This window comes from Rhinichthys klamathensis, unplaced genomic scaffold (genome assembly GCF_029890125.1).
Source record: "Rhinichthys klamathensis goyatoka isolate OS25496 unplaced genomic scaffold, OSU_Roscu_1.1 h1tg000020l_1, whole genome shotgun sequence".
Lineage (NCBI taxonomy): Eukaryota > Metazoa > Chordata > Actinopteri > Cypriniformes > Leuciscidae > Rhinichthys > Rhinichthys klamathensis.
The window spans coordinates 1604998-1623506 of NW_026606571.1; the positions used below are offsets into that span (position 1 = coordinate 1604998).

General features: G+C 37.6%; 2 protein-coding genes across 2 annotated transcripts; both read left to right on the plus strand.

Annotated features, from left to right (window-relative positions):
* The first annotated feature begins 738 nt into the window (after positions 1-738).
* On the plus strand, positions 739-12778 carry smc1a (structural maintenance of chromosomes 1A). Its single transcript, XM_056239424.1, has 26 exons — positions 739-938; positions 2165-2353; positions 2514-2626; positions 2733-2936; positions 3013-3251; positions 5204-5462; positions 5543-5683; positions 5768-5850; positions 6216-6315; positions 6408-6515; positions 6648-6833; positions 6937-7116; positions 7212-7358; positions 8981-9118; positions 9254-9370; positions 9486-9592; positions 9681-9822; positions 9929-10074; positions 10238-10391; positions 10469-10579; positions 10665-10821; positions 11612-11766; positions 11872-12023; positions 12127-12196; positions 12277-12387; positions 12607-12778. Exons 1-26 carry the CDS (start codon positions 830-832, stop codon positions 12685-12687), a joined length of 3699 nt encoding a protein of 1232 aa, XP_056095399.1. The 5' UTR covers positions 739-829; the 3' UTR covers positions 12688-12778.
* Positions 12779-14112: 1334 nt separating this feature from the next.
* Positions 14113-17650, plus strand: srm (spermidine synthase). Its single transcript, XM_056239433.1, has 8 exons — positions 14113-14458; positions 15229-15349; positions 15469-15561; positions 16188-16341; positions 16463-16546; positions 16642-16787; positions 17361-17483; positions 17569-17650. The coding sequence occupies exons 1-8, from the start codon at positions 14328-14330 to the stop codon at positions 17584-17586; spliced, it is 870 nt and encodes a 289-aa protein (XP_056095408.1). The 5' UTR covers positions 14113-14327; the 3' UTR covers positions 17587-17650.
* The last annotated feature ends 859 nt before the right edge of the window (positions 17651-18509 follow it).

An 18509-nucleotide genomic window follows, 5' to 3' on the forward strand; every position in this document is an offset into this window, starting at 1 on the left:
AATGTACTTGCCAAGGCAGCATTTCTGATTTCCATTACCTTGGCTTTATGTACTAAAATAACTAAACTAAAACTGAAATGAAAATTAAGTAATGCCTATAAAACTATAGGCATATTTAAATAATAATAATAAAATACAAAACAAAATTACTAAACCTTTAAAATGAAACAAAAAAAAAACATATTTAAAATATTGATCAAATAATAGTATCTCAGTGGTATTAAAATAACACTGATTCAAACATAAAAAATAATAATAATAATGTAACCAGGTAAATATTTGGTGCTGGGGCGAGTTTCAGTAAAAGCAGCAGTCTTTAAATAGTTTTATCTCAGCTATGAGTAGCTAATCATTGGTAAGTTTATATTGTAACATTATTTAATATTCAGGACAAATCATTTAACAGAGGCTGGATTTATTCAGGCTGGAATTATATCTTGATGGTCTTTTCAGCAAAACGTGCAGATGAAAAATAGTTTAAAAAAATAGTAAAAATAAAAGAAAAAAACTAAATTAAAAACCATTTTTCTTTGTTTACATTGCAGATTTTGCTGTTGACAAGCTGTAAGGCTTTTATTTTGCCTGCATTCTGCTCTAGACAGGGGGCGTGTACACGTCTAGACCTTCATTTCAGTGCATGTTAAGATGATCTTTTATCAGATTGTTACAGTTTCAGACACGTTCAACCTCTGAAAAACGATATGTAACACATCTAGTTGCCAGCTCGTTTTAAACTCCAGTCAAACCACGTCCGGAGAAGCAGCGCATCGCCACTGAGACTCTACAGAGCATCATTCTGACACGCCTCTCCTGAGAGAAATCTGCCAGCATGGGATATTTAAAGCTGATCGAGATCGAAAATTTCAAATCTTACAAAGGACGCCAAATAATCGGACCGTTTCACAAATTTACAGCAATAATTGGACCAAATGGATCTGGTGAGTGTTCTCTCTGGCGCTGATGCAGTTAAATTACACTGCAGTTAACACACTGCATTAACGTAGTCGCTATGGTTATATTATTAACATTTAAACGCATTACATTTTGGTGGTTTTGGGTGCCAAATTTATGTCCCATGCCAGAGGTTGATTGTTATATACAAAAAAAGTGTGTTTTTTCCTTTTCGTAGGTCATATTAAAACTGTCTTAGAAACTTTTTTTCATAATTTATAATTTCAGCAATCGTCATTTATTTTGCTACTAACTTTCATATATTAAGCTGTTTGTAATATTCATTCATATTATATGCTTAAAATCATAAAAAATAAAATATTGTAAAAAAAAATTAAAATAAAATGTGTAGCCTATTTGTTTACCCAAGTTACCAAATAGTTACCAAACTATTTGTTTACATTAAATGTCTCAGTGAAGACATTTAATGTGTAGGTATCAAAAATAAAGACTCTTTTATTTATTTTTGCTACTATATTCTATTCATATTTTAAGTTTTTCATAATATTAATTTGTTTTTAATTTAAAAAAATATATATTCTCAGTTAACATTACTGTCCATCAATTTATTCCAAAGCTGGAAGACAAAAGTCCTAGTCTAGATATAAGCCATGTTAGGTGTGCGGAAAAATTTGAGAAACCATGTCTTCATCATTCATTTTTGCTGCTAATTTTCAAATATTAAGCAATTAATAATATACATTCATATTATGTTTGGAATTAATATTATTATTATAACAATAAAAAAAAAGAAATACTGTTGTCCCTCAATTTTTTCAAAACGTTATGTACTTGTTTACCAACGAGACTAAAGTCTCAGTGGAAGTATAAGATGTGTGATGTGTGGGAAAAATAAAATAAAATAAATAACAGGAGAAATTCAAGGTAAATATATGAGCAGAGTATTGTGCATCATTTCCAATCAAATTTAAGTTTGGTCAAATTATTAAGAAAAAAACATTTCTTATTATTTCTTTTTAAATTATGTGCTAGCAACATGTGAGAAGTGCCGAATTCTGTGACCCTAGTAGGAGCTAAAATATACAGTAGAAGTGCCAGTACCATATACCGGTGTGTACCAGCCCACTTCGAGCACTGTTTAGGATACATAACTTGTAAGCTATGAAATTAGCTTTAGCCAGACACAAGAGTCTTGTTTAAAATGTCAAATGTCAAATAATAAAACTCAATACCCAAAATCACTGCTCTCTAGGGAAGTCAAACCTGATGGACGCCATCAGTTTTGTATTAGCAGAGAAGACCAGTAACCTGCGCGTTAAAACACTGAAGGATCTCATCCATGGAGCACCAGTAGGAAAACCAGCAGCCAACCGTGCCTTCGTGAGCATGGTCTACTGCGAGGACAATGGAGATGAATGCACTTTCACACGGGTCATCATTGGTAAATGTTAAAAATAAAGCTACTAAATTACTGAAAGTCCTGAAATTTGTTACAACTTCATGATAGTAAGTGAACCCCAAAAACTATAGTAAAAAAATCTTTACGGTATTTATTTTTCTGCATTATTTTCCCAGTGAGATTAACCATTTTTATGTGACAGGTTCCTCCTCAGAGTACCGAATCAACAATAAGGTGGTCGGGCTTTCAGACTACAGCGAGGAACTGGAGAAACTGGGTATCCTTATTAAGGCCAGAAATTTTCTTGTGTTTCAGGTATGCATGCACATGACCTCCTGCTTTTTTCAGAATTATAGAAAATATAAGAGAGCCTGATTAAGATATAATAGATTTTGTCTGTCTTTGTGTTTTTGTTGTGCAGGGTGCAGTGGAGTCGATAGCCATGAAGAATCCTAAAGAGAGGACGGCTTTGTTTGAGGAGATCTCCCGCTCTGGTGAGCTGGCCCAGGAATATGACCGCAGAAAGAAAGAGATGGTGAAAGCAGAAGAAGACACACAGTTCAACTATCACCGTAAGAAGAACATCGCAGCAGAGCGCAAAGAGGCCAAACAGGAAAAAGAGGAGGTAAACTTACTGCACCACAAGTCTGCAGTGACACACCATTAATGCTTTGTTGTTTAAACCTCTGCTCTCTGTTCAGGCTGAGAGGTACCAGAGACTGAAGGATGAGGTGGTCAGGGCTCACGTTCAGTTACAGCTCTTTAAACTCTACCATAATGAGGAGGAGATCGAGAAGCTGAACAGAGAGTTGTCCCAGCGCAACCGTGAGATTGAGAAGGACAGGAAGAAGATGGACCATGTCGAGGAAGAGCTCAAGGAAAAGAAGAAAGAGCTGGGAAGAATGATGCGAGATCAGCAGAATGTGGAGAAGGAGATAAAGTGAGTGATAGGTTAATATATATATATTAAAATTATATATACTGTATATATACACTCACCGGCCACTTTATTAGGTACCCCATGCTAGTAACGGGTTGGACCCCCTTTTGCCTTCAGAACTGCCTCAATTCTTCGTGGCATAGATTCAACAAGGTGCTGGAAGCATTCCTCAGGGAGTTTGGTCCATATTGACATGATGGCATCACACAGTTGCCGCAGATTTGTCGGCTGCACATCCATGATGCGAATCTCCCGTTCCACCACATCCCAAAGATGCTCTATTGCGTTGAGATCTGGTGACTGTGGAGGCCATTTTAGTACAGTGAACTCATTGTCATGTTCAAGAAACCAATTTGAAATGATTAGAGCTTTGTGACATGGTGGAAGTAGCCATCAGAGGATGGGTACATGGTGGCCATAAAGGGATGGACATGGTCAGAAACAATGCTCAGGTAGGCCGTGGCATTTAAACGATGCCCAATTGGCACTAAGGGGCCTAAAGTGTGCCAGGAAAACATCCCCTACACCATTACACCACCACCACCAGCCTGCACAGTGGTAACAAGGCATGATGGTTCCATGTTCTCATTCTGTTTACGCCAAATTCTGACTCTAACATCTGAATGTCTCAACAGAAATCGAGACTCATCAGACCAGGCAACATTTTTCCAGTCTTCAACTGTTCAATTTTGGTGAGCTCTTGCAAATTGTAGCCTCTTTTTCCTATTTGTAGTGGAGATGAGTGGTACCCGGTGGAGTCTTCTGCTGTTGTAGCCCATCCGCCTCAAGGTTGTGCGTGTTGTGGCTTCACAAATGCTTTGCTGCATACCTCGGTTGTAACGAGTGGTTATTTCAGTCACTGTTGCCCTTCTATCAGCTTGAACCAGTCGGGCCATTCTCCTCTGACCTCTGGCATCAACAAGGCATTTCCGCCCACAGAACTGCCGCTCACTGGATGTTTTTTCTTTTTCGGAGCATTCTCTGTAAACCCTAGAGATGGTTGTGCGTGAAAATCCCAGTAGATTAGCAGTTTCTGAAATACTCAGACCAGCCCTTCTGGCACCAACAATCATGCCACGTTCAAAGTCACTCAAATCAACTTTCTTCCCCATACTGATGCTCGGTTTGAACTGCAGGAGATTGTCTTGACCATGTCTACATGCCTAAATGCACTGAGTTGCCGCCATGTGATTGGCTGCTTAGAAATTAAGTGTTAACGAGCAGTTGGACAGGTGTACCTAATAAAGTGGCCGGTGAGTGTATATATATATATAGTACTGTGTAAAAGTCTTTGGTATACGTTAGTATTTTCACCCATAAAAAAGGTTTTAAGCCAGTTATTTATATCTTTTGCTGTAGTGTGTCAGTAGGAAATATCAGTTTACATTTACAAATGTAATAATCTAACAACAGCCGGTATGATCCACACGGAGATCTGATCTCACCATATAGTATTATATTATAGTATCTACAGTTGTGGCCAAAAGTGATCTTTTTGTTTTTAATCGATTAAACAATCATATTATGAAGAGTATGTTATATTGTGAAGAACAAAACACCATCGGACAATATATTTGGCAAAAGAAAGGTAAACTACAGCTACAGTATTATTTTACTATGCAAAAAAAGCTGATTTTGCATGATTTCTTTGTATGACAACATGGCATACAGAAATATGTTATAACAGGAACAGGTATATAACATATAACAGGTTATATATATATATATATAACAGGAAATAACTGTAATTTATTATTAATTTTGAATTTTAATTTCAGGTTTTGTAAATTTAGTACATAGTTGAAATAAAAAAAATGTTTTTAATGGTTTTAGTTAACTAGAATAACCCTGTATTAGACCACACTAAAAAATGTTATGTGTTATGATAGGCTAACTACTGTATAACTTTCGGTCACAGTTTGCTAAAGAAGTACTTCTCCAACCTCCTCTAGAGAGAAAGATGCTGAGCTGAATCAGAAACGGCCACAGTATATCAAAGCCAAGGAGAACACCGCCCATAAAATTAAGAAGCTTGAGGTGGCTCGAAAGTCTTTGCAGAACGCCCAGAAGATGTACAAGAAGCGTAAGGCAGACATAGAGGAACTGGACTGTGAGCAGGGTGCTGTGGAGATGGCAAGGCAGGAGTTTGATGAACGGATGGAAGAGGAAGCGCAGAGTCAAGGCCAAGATCTGACACTTGAGGAGAACCAGGTTAGCCGAACTCAGGAAATCTGAAAAATCGAACTGTGTTTAAATTTCAGTTTCATTTGACACTTTTACTGTTATCTCAGGTGAAGCAGTATCATAGGCTGAAGGAGGAGGCCAGTAAGCGGGCAGCTACCTTGGCACAGGAGCTAGAGAAGTTCAACAGGGACCAAAAGGCCGACCAGGACAGACTGGATCTAGAGGAGAGGAAGAAAATTGAGACAGAGGTACATTGGGAAATGATAATAAACTATTTTCTTTTGTTCCTTTGTGAGAAACAGATTTCTTAAATCTCTTTCTTTGGATTAAAGGCCAAAATAAAGCAGAAGATTCGAGAGATCGAGGAAAACCAGAAGCGCATTGAAAAGCTGGAGGACTATATTTCAACTAGCAGGTGTTTCAGAGATAAAAAAAATGAATAGCTCCAACTCTAAAATCAGATTTTTCAGTAAAATCAGTGTGAAATTTGGGTTTAAAAAATAATAATATTTAATATACACCCATTTGTGAAATACTCCAATCTGTGTGTGTGTGTGTATATATATATATACCTGGGTATATTTAGATATTGATATGCACATTTAGATAATATTTATTTGTAAATGTAATGTATTTATTTAAAAAGCCTGTCTTTTTGTTACTGTCATATTACTGTTGCTATCTCTCTAGTGACTTTTTAAATTACTTGTTTGCTTCACCCTTCAATTTCTTGTGATGGAAAACTTGAATTTTGAGCCATCTCTGTGTTTCTCTCACCAGGCAGTCTCTGGATGAACAGAGGCGTATGGAAGAGGAACTGACTGAGGAAGTGGAGCTGGCCAAAAGAAGGATTGATGAGATAAACATGGAGTTAAACCAAGTAATAAAACACACACATTGATTTACTCATACTCTCAGGTACATAATATCACCAATACTTTGTTTTCATTTCTGTGATGATTCTGGTCACAGGTGATGGAGCAACTTGGAGATGCTCGTATTGACAGGCAAGAGAACAGCCGTCAGCAGCGCAAAGCTGAAATTATGGAGAGCATTAAACGGCTTTACCCCGGCTCAGTGGTGAGTTGCTGTGTATAGACACAATTTCAATTTAAGCTTGCAGCAGAAGCTTGTAAGATGTCCACAAAGAGCTTTCACTGTATTGATTCCGTTATTTGCACTTAAATCCCATTTAAATGTTTGTCCAAACAGTATGGCAGACTGATCGACTTATGCCAGCCCACCCAGAAGAAATACCAGATTGCAGTGACCAAAGTCCTGGGAAAAAACATGGACGCCATCATTGTGGACTCTGAGAAAACCGGCAGAGATTGCATCCAGTACATTAAAGAGCAAAGAGGAGAACCGGAGACCTTTCTGCCTCTCGACTATTTGGAGGTACAGACAGATTTAAATAAACAATTCATGAGTTCTGAATTCTCCACAGCGTTGAGTGGCCAGTGGAATGTGTTTCACTGGACGCATGCTTCTCTCCCTCAAGGTGAAACCCACAGATGAGAAACTGAGAGAGCTTCGGGGGGCAAAGCTGGTGATCGACGTGATCCGCTATGAGCCGCCACACATAAAGAAAGCCCTTCAGTATGCCTGCGGGAATGCTTTAGTGTGCGAGAATGTGGAGGACGCTCGCAGGATTGCCTTCGGAGGACCATACCGTCATAAGGTTTAAATATGTAGTATAAGTTAAATATAAAGCACATATGATAGGATATCTTGTTCAAACTATTCATCTTCAATTCTGTCTTACTACTTTTACAGACTGTGGCCCTGGATGGAACTCTCTTCCAAAAGTCAGGTGTGATCTCTGGAGGAGCTAGCGACCTGAAAGCAAAGGCTCGACGTTGGGACGAGAAGGCTGTGGACAAACTTAAGGAAAAGAAAGAGAAACTAACAGAGGAATTGAAGGTGGCACACAAAAGAGCTTCAGGGAAACTTCATTCACTGCTGGAACGCAGGGCTGTCACGATCATTTACATTTTATAAAAATATTATACTATTTAAAAAATGACAAAAATATAATGAAATGACAAAATAGTTTTATAAATATCAAAATATAACGATTTTTTTTACAAATAAACTAATTTGTAAAAAAAAAAATATATATTTTTTTTAAATGTTTAAGCATTTATTGTTTGAGTCCTCTTTACTTTGATTTCCATTAACACTGTTGTTTTCTTGAACCCAGCCATGCCAAATATATAATTATAATATATATAGTAATTATTTATTATAATAATCTATGTAATTTATGTCATTTGTTTATATTAAATTTGAATAAAAATTAAAGACAACATTTTCAGTGTGGTCTCAGACGTGGCTGGAATTTAATATGTGCGCAATAATTGCGGTTCATGTGAATCATCACAATTAGATAAAATAATATTGATCAAGTGACAGCAATAATCATAATTCATTAATTTGTTAAATAAAGTCATAATAAGTATTGTGTTAAAGGGGTCATATAATGCCATTTTTGTACAAGCTAATATGATTCTTTAGGGTCTAAATTAAAAGTTTGTAATATACTTTAATTAAAAATTCTCATTAGTATTGTAAGAAAACACTTATTTTACCTGGTCAAAAACAGCTCTGTTTTCAGCACGCCGTTTCAGTGTATATGACTTTAAATGATCATGAGCTTTGCTCACCCCGCCTCTCTGTTCTGTGCGTACACGTTTGTAACACAATAACCATAACGTGTTGTTCATTATAAACGTGGGATTATGAATTATATGGAGAGCGTCGTACATAGAAAACATGCAGTAATGTACCCTGAGTGTAAACCTTAGACTCATTCATCGTGAAGCGATTTGCAAAGATATAAATATTAATATAAAGTTTAATAAAACGTTACACTCACTTCAGTTGTTCTAGAGGTTCAGCAGGAACACGAATATCTGGTACCGATTCTTTATTCAGGAGCAGCTGCTTAGCAAAACCAGCTTTATACTGATCCTCGTTTATAAAGCAGTCTGGTGAGAAATGATTCGCGCAAACATGAAAGCATTGCCGTTGCTCGTGGGGAATATTCCCTTCGAAAACAAACTCAACCACTGCGTCTTCAGCGGTTCGGATTTAGGAACATTAAAATGACTGCTGTGTTCGTTATTACACCCAAGAACAGAACACCACAATCGCTTAGACGCCATTCTGCTCATAGACAGTGCTCCAGCATATCAACAATGACCGCGCCGGTCCGCGCAGACTATGATTGACAGCTCTCACGAGCGAGGGCGGGTCTGTGTTGAAACGCGCCTATCAATCAACAATCGCGGGAGGGGCGTCCGACCGTGTGACGTCACACGGTCGAACGGCTTGATTTGAGGCAGGGGAAAACATATAAGGAGATTAAAACAAAACCACTGGATGGATTTGTATCATTATATGATGGTTGTGTACAGGCACTGCCAACACACATTTCAGTACAATCAACTTGAAAAAGTGCATGTACCATTATATGACCCCTTTAAAGTTAAAGAGTTTGTTTACTTTTTTAACAAGCTGGTTTTATATTTTTGTCTCCTCAGGAACAAATGAAGGCAAAGAGAAAGGAGGCAGAGCTCAGACAGGTTCAGTCTCAGGCACACGGGCTGCAGATGAGACTCAAATACTCTCAGAGTGATCTGGAACAGACCAAAACCCGCCACCTCTCTCTGAACATGCAGGTACACCTGAGCAACAACGCCTCAGTCGAGACGGGACGTCAAAATATAGAGAATCAGATGAATGGCTTAAAAAAATACAGGGGGTTGTCATTGGTGTTACAACGTGTTTGTCAAAATCTGTGTATGTCATTATAGGAGAAATCAAAGTTGGAGAGTGAGCTGGCAAATTTTGGCCCACGAATCAATGACATAAAACGAATCATCCAATCACGAGAGAGGGACATTACCGAGTTAAGAGATCGCATGAACCTGGTAAGAGCTCTGGTGAAAATGAAGACGTTTGAAATGCTGTAAAAATGTTGCTTTGAATTGCAACCAGATCTGTAATAATGCTCTAATAATGATTATTTGTTATGGCCATTTATAGGTGGAGGATGAGGTCTTTGTTGAATTCTGTGAGGAGATTGGCGTGCGAAATATCCGAGAGTTTGAAGAGGAAAAAGTGAAGAGGCAAAATGAGATTGCCAAAAAACGGTAACCCTCTCAAGGACAATATACTATACAGGTTACCAACTCCTCAGTGGACTGTAATGATCTAACTTGTGTTATATGGCAATTCTAGGCTGGAGTTTGAGACACAGAAGACCCGTCTGGCCATCCAGCTTGATTATGAGAAGAACCAGTTGAAGGAGGACCAGGAGAAAGTGATGATGTGGGAACAGACTGTAAAGAAGGATGAGAATGAGATTGAAAGACTTAAAAAGGTGACCGAGAATAGAGGAGAAAAAAGTCTTGACAAGCAAATCAGTCAAATCTTTTAGCATGAAAAACTAAACAGTAGACTAAACATGTCATTCCCCACCACCTCAGGAGGAACACAGACATATGAAAATCATTGATGAGACAATGGCACAGCTACAGGACCTGAAGAACCAGCATCTCACTAAGAAGGGAGAGGTCAATGACAAGAACCGAGAGATGGAGGAGATCCGTAAGAAACTAGGGTCTGCCAACAAGTGAGAAATATTCATATTCTCTTAGTTCTTTAGATCTTCTCAAATGTAAAGTTACTAGATTATCATTTATTACATTTAGATTTATGTAAAATAATTTCGTTTGTGCTGGTTGCATGCATGTAGTGTAATATTGATGTAATGTTCTACATGTTTGTCATGTTAGAGAGCTGACGCAGCTGCAGAAGGAAGTAACCGCCATTGAGACCAAACTGGAACAGAAACGCAGTGACAGACACAACTTACTGCAAGCCTGCAAGATGCAGGACATCAAACTACCCCTCAAATCAGGGACAATGGATGACATCAGCCAGGGAGAGGTACAGACAAACACATACTTTTCTCACACATACTGCTTTTTGCAATCACAGACATACACACCGATATGTCCACATAGGGAAGCTCGCAAGTTGAGGATTCGATCAGCAGCCCGAAGGCATCAAGTTCTGTGCATGCCAAAGAGGCCCTCATAGAGATTGACTACAGCAACTTAAATGAGGACCTCAAGGTAATTTAAATTGATGAAATATTATGAATTGGTTGTTTGACAAGCAACATGGAACAATCAAAAGCTATGTGAAACCTTTCTAAAGGATTCTCTGTCAGAAGAAGAGATCAAGGCAGAGATGAACACCCTACAGCAGAGGCTGAACGAGCAGCAAAGCATCCTGCAGAGAATCAGCGCTCCCAACATGAAGGCCATGGAGAAACTCGAGAGCGTTAGAGACAAGTTCCAGGAGACCAGTGATGGTGAGCCCAAAAGTCCAGGCTCATCTCTCTCTAGCTAATCTTGACTCTGAGAAATCTGTGACCTGTGACAATAGTATGTCGAGTCGAAATCAGTGGTACTCAACCTTTTTGACTCCAAGACCCCCATTGGCCAAGACATTATTCAAAAGTCCCTCATGTTCGACGGTCCCCTGAGATATATCTGATACTTCTGCTGTAATGACAAAGGTGCTTTTAACCTTATTAATATACAGAAATCAGGAGTGGCAATATATTGAAATAAAATAAAGAAAATTATTGTATAATTCAAATAATTAAATTCCGTAATTCATACCTGTCAACACTCCCGTTTTTCACGGGTTTCCCCGTTTTTTTAGCCCTATCTCCTGGACCCCTCCCGGTTTGTTATTTCTCCCGGGAAACTCCCGTAATTTGCATGGCCCAAACTCCTTTATGAATAATCGGACCAATATGTTTGTCTAATGTTGACCAGTTGCCAGATCAGCATTATATTCACACAATCCACACATCATATACAATTTCAACCCGTTTGTCATCTCAACCTGGCAACCTATACCCCAGTTGCGCAGTCGCGGAAAGCTCAACCCGAAAGCGAGCAATCGAACAAAATTTTCAGTTTTTGAAATTTTTAAAGATAAAATAAGAACTATGATGTCCGTTTACATCTTGATTTCAAAGCTTATTTTGTCTTCTTTCAAATCATTTTAAACTATCTTGCACCCCACCTGGCCCCCTGGTTGAGAACCACTGGTCTAAATAATAACCCATCTACTTTTAATATGCCTTTCAGAGTTTGAAGCTGCTCGAAAAAGAGCCAAGAAAGCCAAACAAGCATTTGAGCAGATCAAGAAAGAGCGGTTTGATCGTTTCAATGCCTGTTTTGAGTCTGTTGCCACCAACATTGATGAGATCTACAAATCGCTGTCACGTAACAGCAGTGCACAGGTTAATAAAAACACTGATCTCACTCTCTCTTTTTTAAGAGATAATCCTACAATAACACAAGTAGGATTTCTAACTTAATTTAAGGGATACTCTATATCCTTTCAGGCATTCCTGGGGCCAGAGAACCCAGAAGAACCATACTTAGATGGAATCAACTACAACTGTGTGGCTCCAGGAAAGAGGTTCAGGCCCATGGACAACCTGTCAGGAGGAGAGAAGACTGTGGCTGCTTTAGCTCTGCTTTTTGCCATTCACAGGTGCCATTTTTGCCATTCACTTTTCTTTTTTTCTTTAAAAGTAAACTAGTTTGTTTTGGCCGCCCTTCAGATGAAAAAAAAATGCATTTCCGTTCCCTCATAGCTACAAGCCTGCACCTTTCTTTGTCCTGGATGAGATTGATGCTGCTTTGGATAATACCAACATAGGCAAGGTGTGTGTTTGCTAACTTGTTGGAAGTAACTAACTGAATGGCATAAATATAACATTTGTATTTAACTTCTTAACCTGCAGGTGGCCAACTACATAAAGGACCAGTCAGTCCAGAATTTCCAGGCCATTGTTATCTCTCTCAAAGAGGAGTTCTACACAAAAGCTGACTCCCTCATAGGAGTTTACCCTGAGGTTTGTATTCCAGCAATAGGCTGTATAAATATAAACATATCAAAAGTAGTTAACGCATACAAGAGTTCCAGTGAAATAAAACCCATCCCAACCTATCATTATATTGTTATTGTACCCCGTGCCTTCAACTAAATTGTTTTTGTTTTTTTCAGTTTATATATTAAGTTGATTTAAAATGATAAAAATAATAATATATCAAACCTTTTCATTTATTCACAGCAAGGAGATTGTGTCATCAGTAAGGTGCTGACCTTTGATCTTTCCCAGTATCCGGATGCCAATCCCAATCCTAATGATTAGGTTGTGTTGATTTGAATTTGTTGGTAGACAGCTGAGAGATTGATCAAAAGTGTCTTTTAAAAACATAATGCTAATCATTGATGTTTACTTGTTATATTGTCTGCTATATTGTGTTCCAAATAGAATGCATGATTGTGCAAGTATTCAGTTGTTCTATGAATATTAGATGTGTATGAACAGCTTTTCATGTTCAGTCAACAGGACAGTCTAGATCAGTGTTATGGCTAATGTTTTGTCTCTCAACAGAGAACATATGAGCTGCCTATTGTCAAGTGTGCCTTGTGGATGATCCGTTCATTCAGTATAATGTAATGATCAGTATTTATGAAATGTTTTTTTCTTTTTTGTCTTCATGGGAAAATATGTTATGTGTAAACCGTATTCAAACTGAAAATAAGAGCTTGCGTCATGTGCTCATGGCACGTTCCACAAATATGGTACCTTTTTTTTTTTTGCAGGATTATAGGCATTATTCCCATGATTTTTACAATAATCCCCAAAAGTAAGCCTCATAGAAAATAAATAAAAAATAAACCATCTGAAATAAAACTTTCTGAGGTTGATAATCAAAGTTTTCTGAACAGCATCTCCTTTCTTCATATTGAATCCCTTTGGTAAATCATAATTAAAAAATTTAAATTATTCTAATGAGTCATAATTATGACCCTTTTTAAAGACAAAATCATGACTTTTGTCTCATAATTAGCACTTAGTATGTCATCATTTCTACTTTTTATATCACAATTATCACTCTTAGTATGTCTATCACTCTTCGTATGTCACTTTTAACTTTATCTCATAATTATGACAGTCCCCAGGATTCATAGACAAAGCTTAAGCCTAGTCCCAGACTAAAATGCATGTTTGAGCTGTTTTAACTGAAAACAATTTGCACTGGCATGTCTTAAATACGTCACTGCCATTGTTTTGTCTCAAGATGCACACCAGTAATGTTTCTTTTCTATAGTATGTTTATAAAAGCTACTTAAATGTCCTAATTGAACTAAATCCTAATCCTGGCTTAATCTAAGACCTGTCTGTGAAACCAGGGCAGTATGTCATAATTTTGGTTTGCCATAATTTCTACTTTGTATGTCATAATAATGACTTTGCCATAATTCGACTTTTTATCTCGTATTGATATACCAAAGCATTCTACTTTTTAATATGAAGAAAAATAAATTAGTAAAATAGTTAGAAAATAGCTTCTATGTTTAACAGCTTCAGGGCCTATTTTGTACCCTATTCGTGGAAGGTGCCACAACTGTGACTAAATGTTACATGGAACAACAATAAATACCAGAAAAAGGACACATTGAACTTGTCATTAAATATAGACAAAGCAGAGCACACCTGACGGTTCACTCACTCAGTCTCACACTCATGAAGCTAACACCCATTTTCACGTGGGCTAACCCTCACCGGCACAAACCCAACCATGCTTGCACAAACATGCCCCGCCCTCATGACTGTTGATTACGTCAGCTAGCTCACATTGGTCGCCTCTTATTTCTTATGTTCGGTTGCACTGCAGAGAACGCCCAACGTGTCAGTCGGCATTCAAGATCTCCAGTAACTCCTTGCAGTGGACTGGTTTGATCAGATTAAACCCACCGCTGCTCAGATTTAACCCCCCGGCAATGGACAGCATCAAAGACGGGTGGTTTACCGAGACATGCACATTATGGCCAGGCCAAGCGATGAGTCTTCAAGTGGAGGAAGTGTTGTATCATAAAAAATCCAATTTCCAGGACGTGATGGTTTTTAAAAGGTGAGTTATTGTGCAAAGTGGCTCAATTTAGCATCGTTGCTAACTCCCCGTGTTTTCTGTCAGCGCATACGTGAAGCTATTGGTCACTCACAACTAATGCAGAGAGCGCATTGATTTCCTCACTTTTCTCGGAGGTGTCAATCCACTCAAAACAGCACGTTGGCTTATGGCTGTCTTGCTTTGTGGGTGCTGCGGCTAGCCGGCTAATTGCAAAGCCTGATGTAGGTCTGGCGTGGCAGAGTGTTCAAACTATGAGACCGCCTTGGTTTTGTACTTTCAACGTATATTTTACGTAAACCATTACATTGCAACAATTATAATATGTCAGAGCGTTTAAAAATAGATAATTGTGCCTATAATAATTACCTTTAATAGTGTTATACATGCACATATCAAAAAGAACAGCATGTCCATGGCCTTTCTCTGCTGTTTAAACACTTATCCCTGCTGTACTGGTGATCTACTCACTGGTTCGAGGCAGTAAACTGTAACTCCAGTCATTCAAACTGTTAAAAATGCAAACATAAGGTTGATGTTCTAGTTTCTGGCCTGAAAATCAATTAAATTTGCACATGCAAGGTGTTGCCCAATAGGATATGTGATGAGAGGCCAGAGCTGTCATCTCAAATGTCACATGCTTGGTTGCAGTGCTTAGTAGAATGCATTGAATGGATCTGTTGTGCTTCTTTCCATCTGTTTGCTATACCTTTTCATTGCTTAATGTATTAAGATTATCTTGAATGATTACATCATTGCTTCTCTTTATACAGTAAGACGTATGGAAATGTGCTGGTTTTGGATGGAGTCATCCAATGCACAGAACGAGATGAATTTTCTTATCAAGAAATGATCGCCAATCTACCTCTCTGCTGCCACCCTTGCCCAAGGAAGGTGCGTGCTTTTATTTTTGTGCTTCATATAAATGTGATTTGGAAGAACTGAAACTGGTTGGGTGTTTAGTTTCTGTATGCTACAGTATTTGGTTTAGTTGTTTTCCTCCTTGTCGTCAGGTTCTCATCATTGGTGGAGGAGACGGTGGCGTCCTGAGGGAGGTTGTCAAGCATCCGCTGGTTGAGTCTGTTGTTCAGTGTGAGATTGATGAGGTTTGCATCAAGTTATGTCTTGAATGTCTAAAAAGTGACAGTAAAGACATTATAAAATATTTTTTTCTCTTCATTAAAGATACCTTTTCTATTCATCAAAGAATCCTGAAGAAATGCATCATGGTTTCCACAACAACATTTAAGCAGCTCTTTTCAGCATTGCTGATAATAAGAAATGTTTCTTGAGAGGCAAATCAGCATATTAGAATGGTTTCTGAAGGATCATGTGACACTGAAGTCTGGAGTTATGATGCTGGAAATTCAATTTCAGCTTTGCCATCACAGGAATAAATTACCTTTAAAAATAGAAAATGGTTTAAAATTGTAATATTTCACAATATTACTGTATTTTTAATCAAATAAAATGCAGCCTTGGTGCATTTAAAAAATATATAACATCAGTTTACCATCTATGTGTTGAAGACCTTCTCAAGTCTCATTTGTTTTCCTTCATGGCTGTTGTTTGCTTTTAATTTATATATATTTACATTTGGTCAATCTTATCTTATTATTTCATCATAATGTATGGCACCTTGCGCTATGTTGTAGTTTCCAGCTTTATATATATAATATATAAATAATGCTTTAAAATGCTGATTAATTTCATGGATCACATTTATTCCCAGGATGTAATAAATGTCTCCAAGAAGTACCTCCCTGGAATGGCAAAAGGCTTCTTCAGCCCCAAACTTACTCTGCATGTAGGCGATGGCTTTGAATTTATGAAAAAGAATCAGGATGCCTTTGACATCATCATCACAGACTCATCAGACCCTGTTGGTATGCAGCCCACTGTGGCGTTGAAGTTTCTTTTTTGCATTGGTAAATAATGATTTAGCCATTGACTCCCAGACAAAACATGGTGTTCATTTCAGGCTGATCTCATTTTACCCTGTCACAGGTCCGGCTGAAAGCTTGTTCAAAGAGTCTTACTATCAGCTCATGAAAACGGCACTTTGTGAGGGAGGAATTCTTTGTTGTCAAGGTTGACATAATTGTAGCTCTAGAAAAAAGCCCAAAATAAAGAATATTAGTGACGCATGTATGGCATGTTTGTAATTTTCTGCTGTAATTTTACAGGAGAGTGTCAGTGGTTGCATTTGGAGCTAATAAAGGAAATGCGGACCTTCTGTAAGACCCTCTTTCCTGTAGTGGACTATGCATACTGCACCATTCCAACATATCCGAGTGGACAAATCGGCTTCATGCTTTGCAGTAAAAATCCGGTACGGTTTTTCTGTTTTATTAGCTTTTAATAACGGCTTTTGTTTGAAAAGCTTTACAATTCCTTTATTACTTTCACACACGTTGTTGCCATTTATACACTACCATTCAAAAGTTTAAGATTACTTTTTTTTTTTTTTTTAGCAAAGATGCATTAAATGGACCAAAAAAATGACATTAAAGACATTTTATAATGGTACTAAAGATTTCCATTTCAAATAAATGCTGTTCTTTTGAACTTCCTATTTGAATCCTGAAAACATTGAAAATAAAAAAATATTTAATAAGCAGCAAATCAGTATATTAGAATGATTTCTGAAGGATCATGTGACACTGGAGTTATGATGCTGAAAATTCAGCCATCACAGGATTAAATTACATTTTTAAATATTAATATATTTAAATTATAATTGAGAACAGTTATTTTAAATTGTACTTAATTACTGTTCTTACTGTGTTTTTGATCAAATAAATGCAACTTTGGTGATTATAAGAGTTTGTACAGACCCCAAACTTTTATATATAATAATAATTTTAATAATAGTATGTGTAATTAATGAATTTGTTTATTGCAGAAAACAAATTTCCGTGAGCCAATACGAGAACTAACAAGAGATGAAATTGAGAGCATGAGCCTGAAATATTACAATCCTGAAATCCACCGTGCTGCATTCATCCTCCCAGAATTTGCCAGAAAGGTGAGATGCAGCCCATTGTTTTCTATTCCTTTTGCTCTTTACTTTGCATTCTTAAGGAAAGTGAAATGACCCGTTGTTTACACAGGTACTAAGTGAAGCGTAAATGGTTTCATGGGTGCCATCTTGTCAACAAGCTGCCTTCTGTGAAAGCAGAACCAAACCCTCACCACAGCCGCAGTAGCTCCCACAGCGCATCCCTCTCCAGCTTCATTTTGATTGGTCAATGGATGGCTACAAGTGCAAATGCCTTCTGTGGGGGACATACTCTGTTTCTCTGTCCAGTTCCATCAGTGCTTCTGTCAAGTCTTTTGAGTTGTTTGGTTTACTTTTACAATTCCACTTCCCACATCAAAGCTTTAGAACTATACAAACAGAAAATGATGCATGTTCTGTGACCGATTGCACAGTACTTTCACACGAGGACTTTCTCTTACTCGTGTTGAGTAACGTAAAAAACAGGACAATGTTCCACCAGAGCTTGTTTGGCATTACTCACTCAAATAAGAACACAGGTATTTTAAATAAACTGCATATCTTCTCTATACACCCAGAGACTTAACGGGTCAATGACAATTCTACATTTTCTTAACATGCGGTATAAAGGTTTCATATTATGGGTCAGTATATCAACACTTAACCATTGTCAAACAAAAGGAAATCCTATTTAGTATTGTTATAATTTCTAAAACTATTACTCTAAAAGTGTTTTCATTTTTACCCTGTGAAAGGTGGACATATGGATCTCCGATTGACTGACTTGTGTGTTCTGGCTGTCATGAATAATTCTGATTACATGATGTGATTTTTGTAGAGCAAATAGATGTTTGGTATGCAGCCATTTTGAGTGATATGCTCTTGAGTGTATTGCAAACATGCTTGTGGTCAATGGACTCTATGATGGAACGATTTTGAGGTGTCTTTTAACATTAGAAATACTGGACTACATTGAGATGTCTTAATATTGAACATAATTATGGAGGTGTGCTTCAGGACAAAATAACGAATAGCTGATAGCTGTTGTTGGAT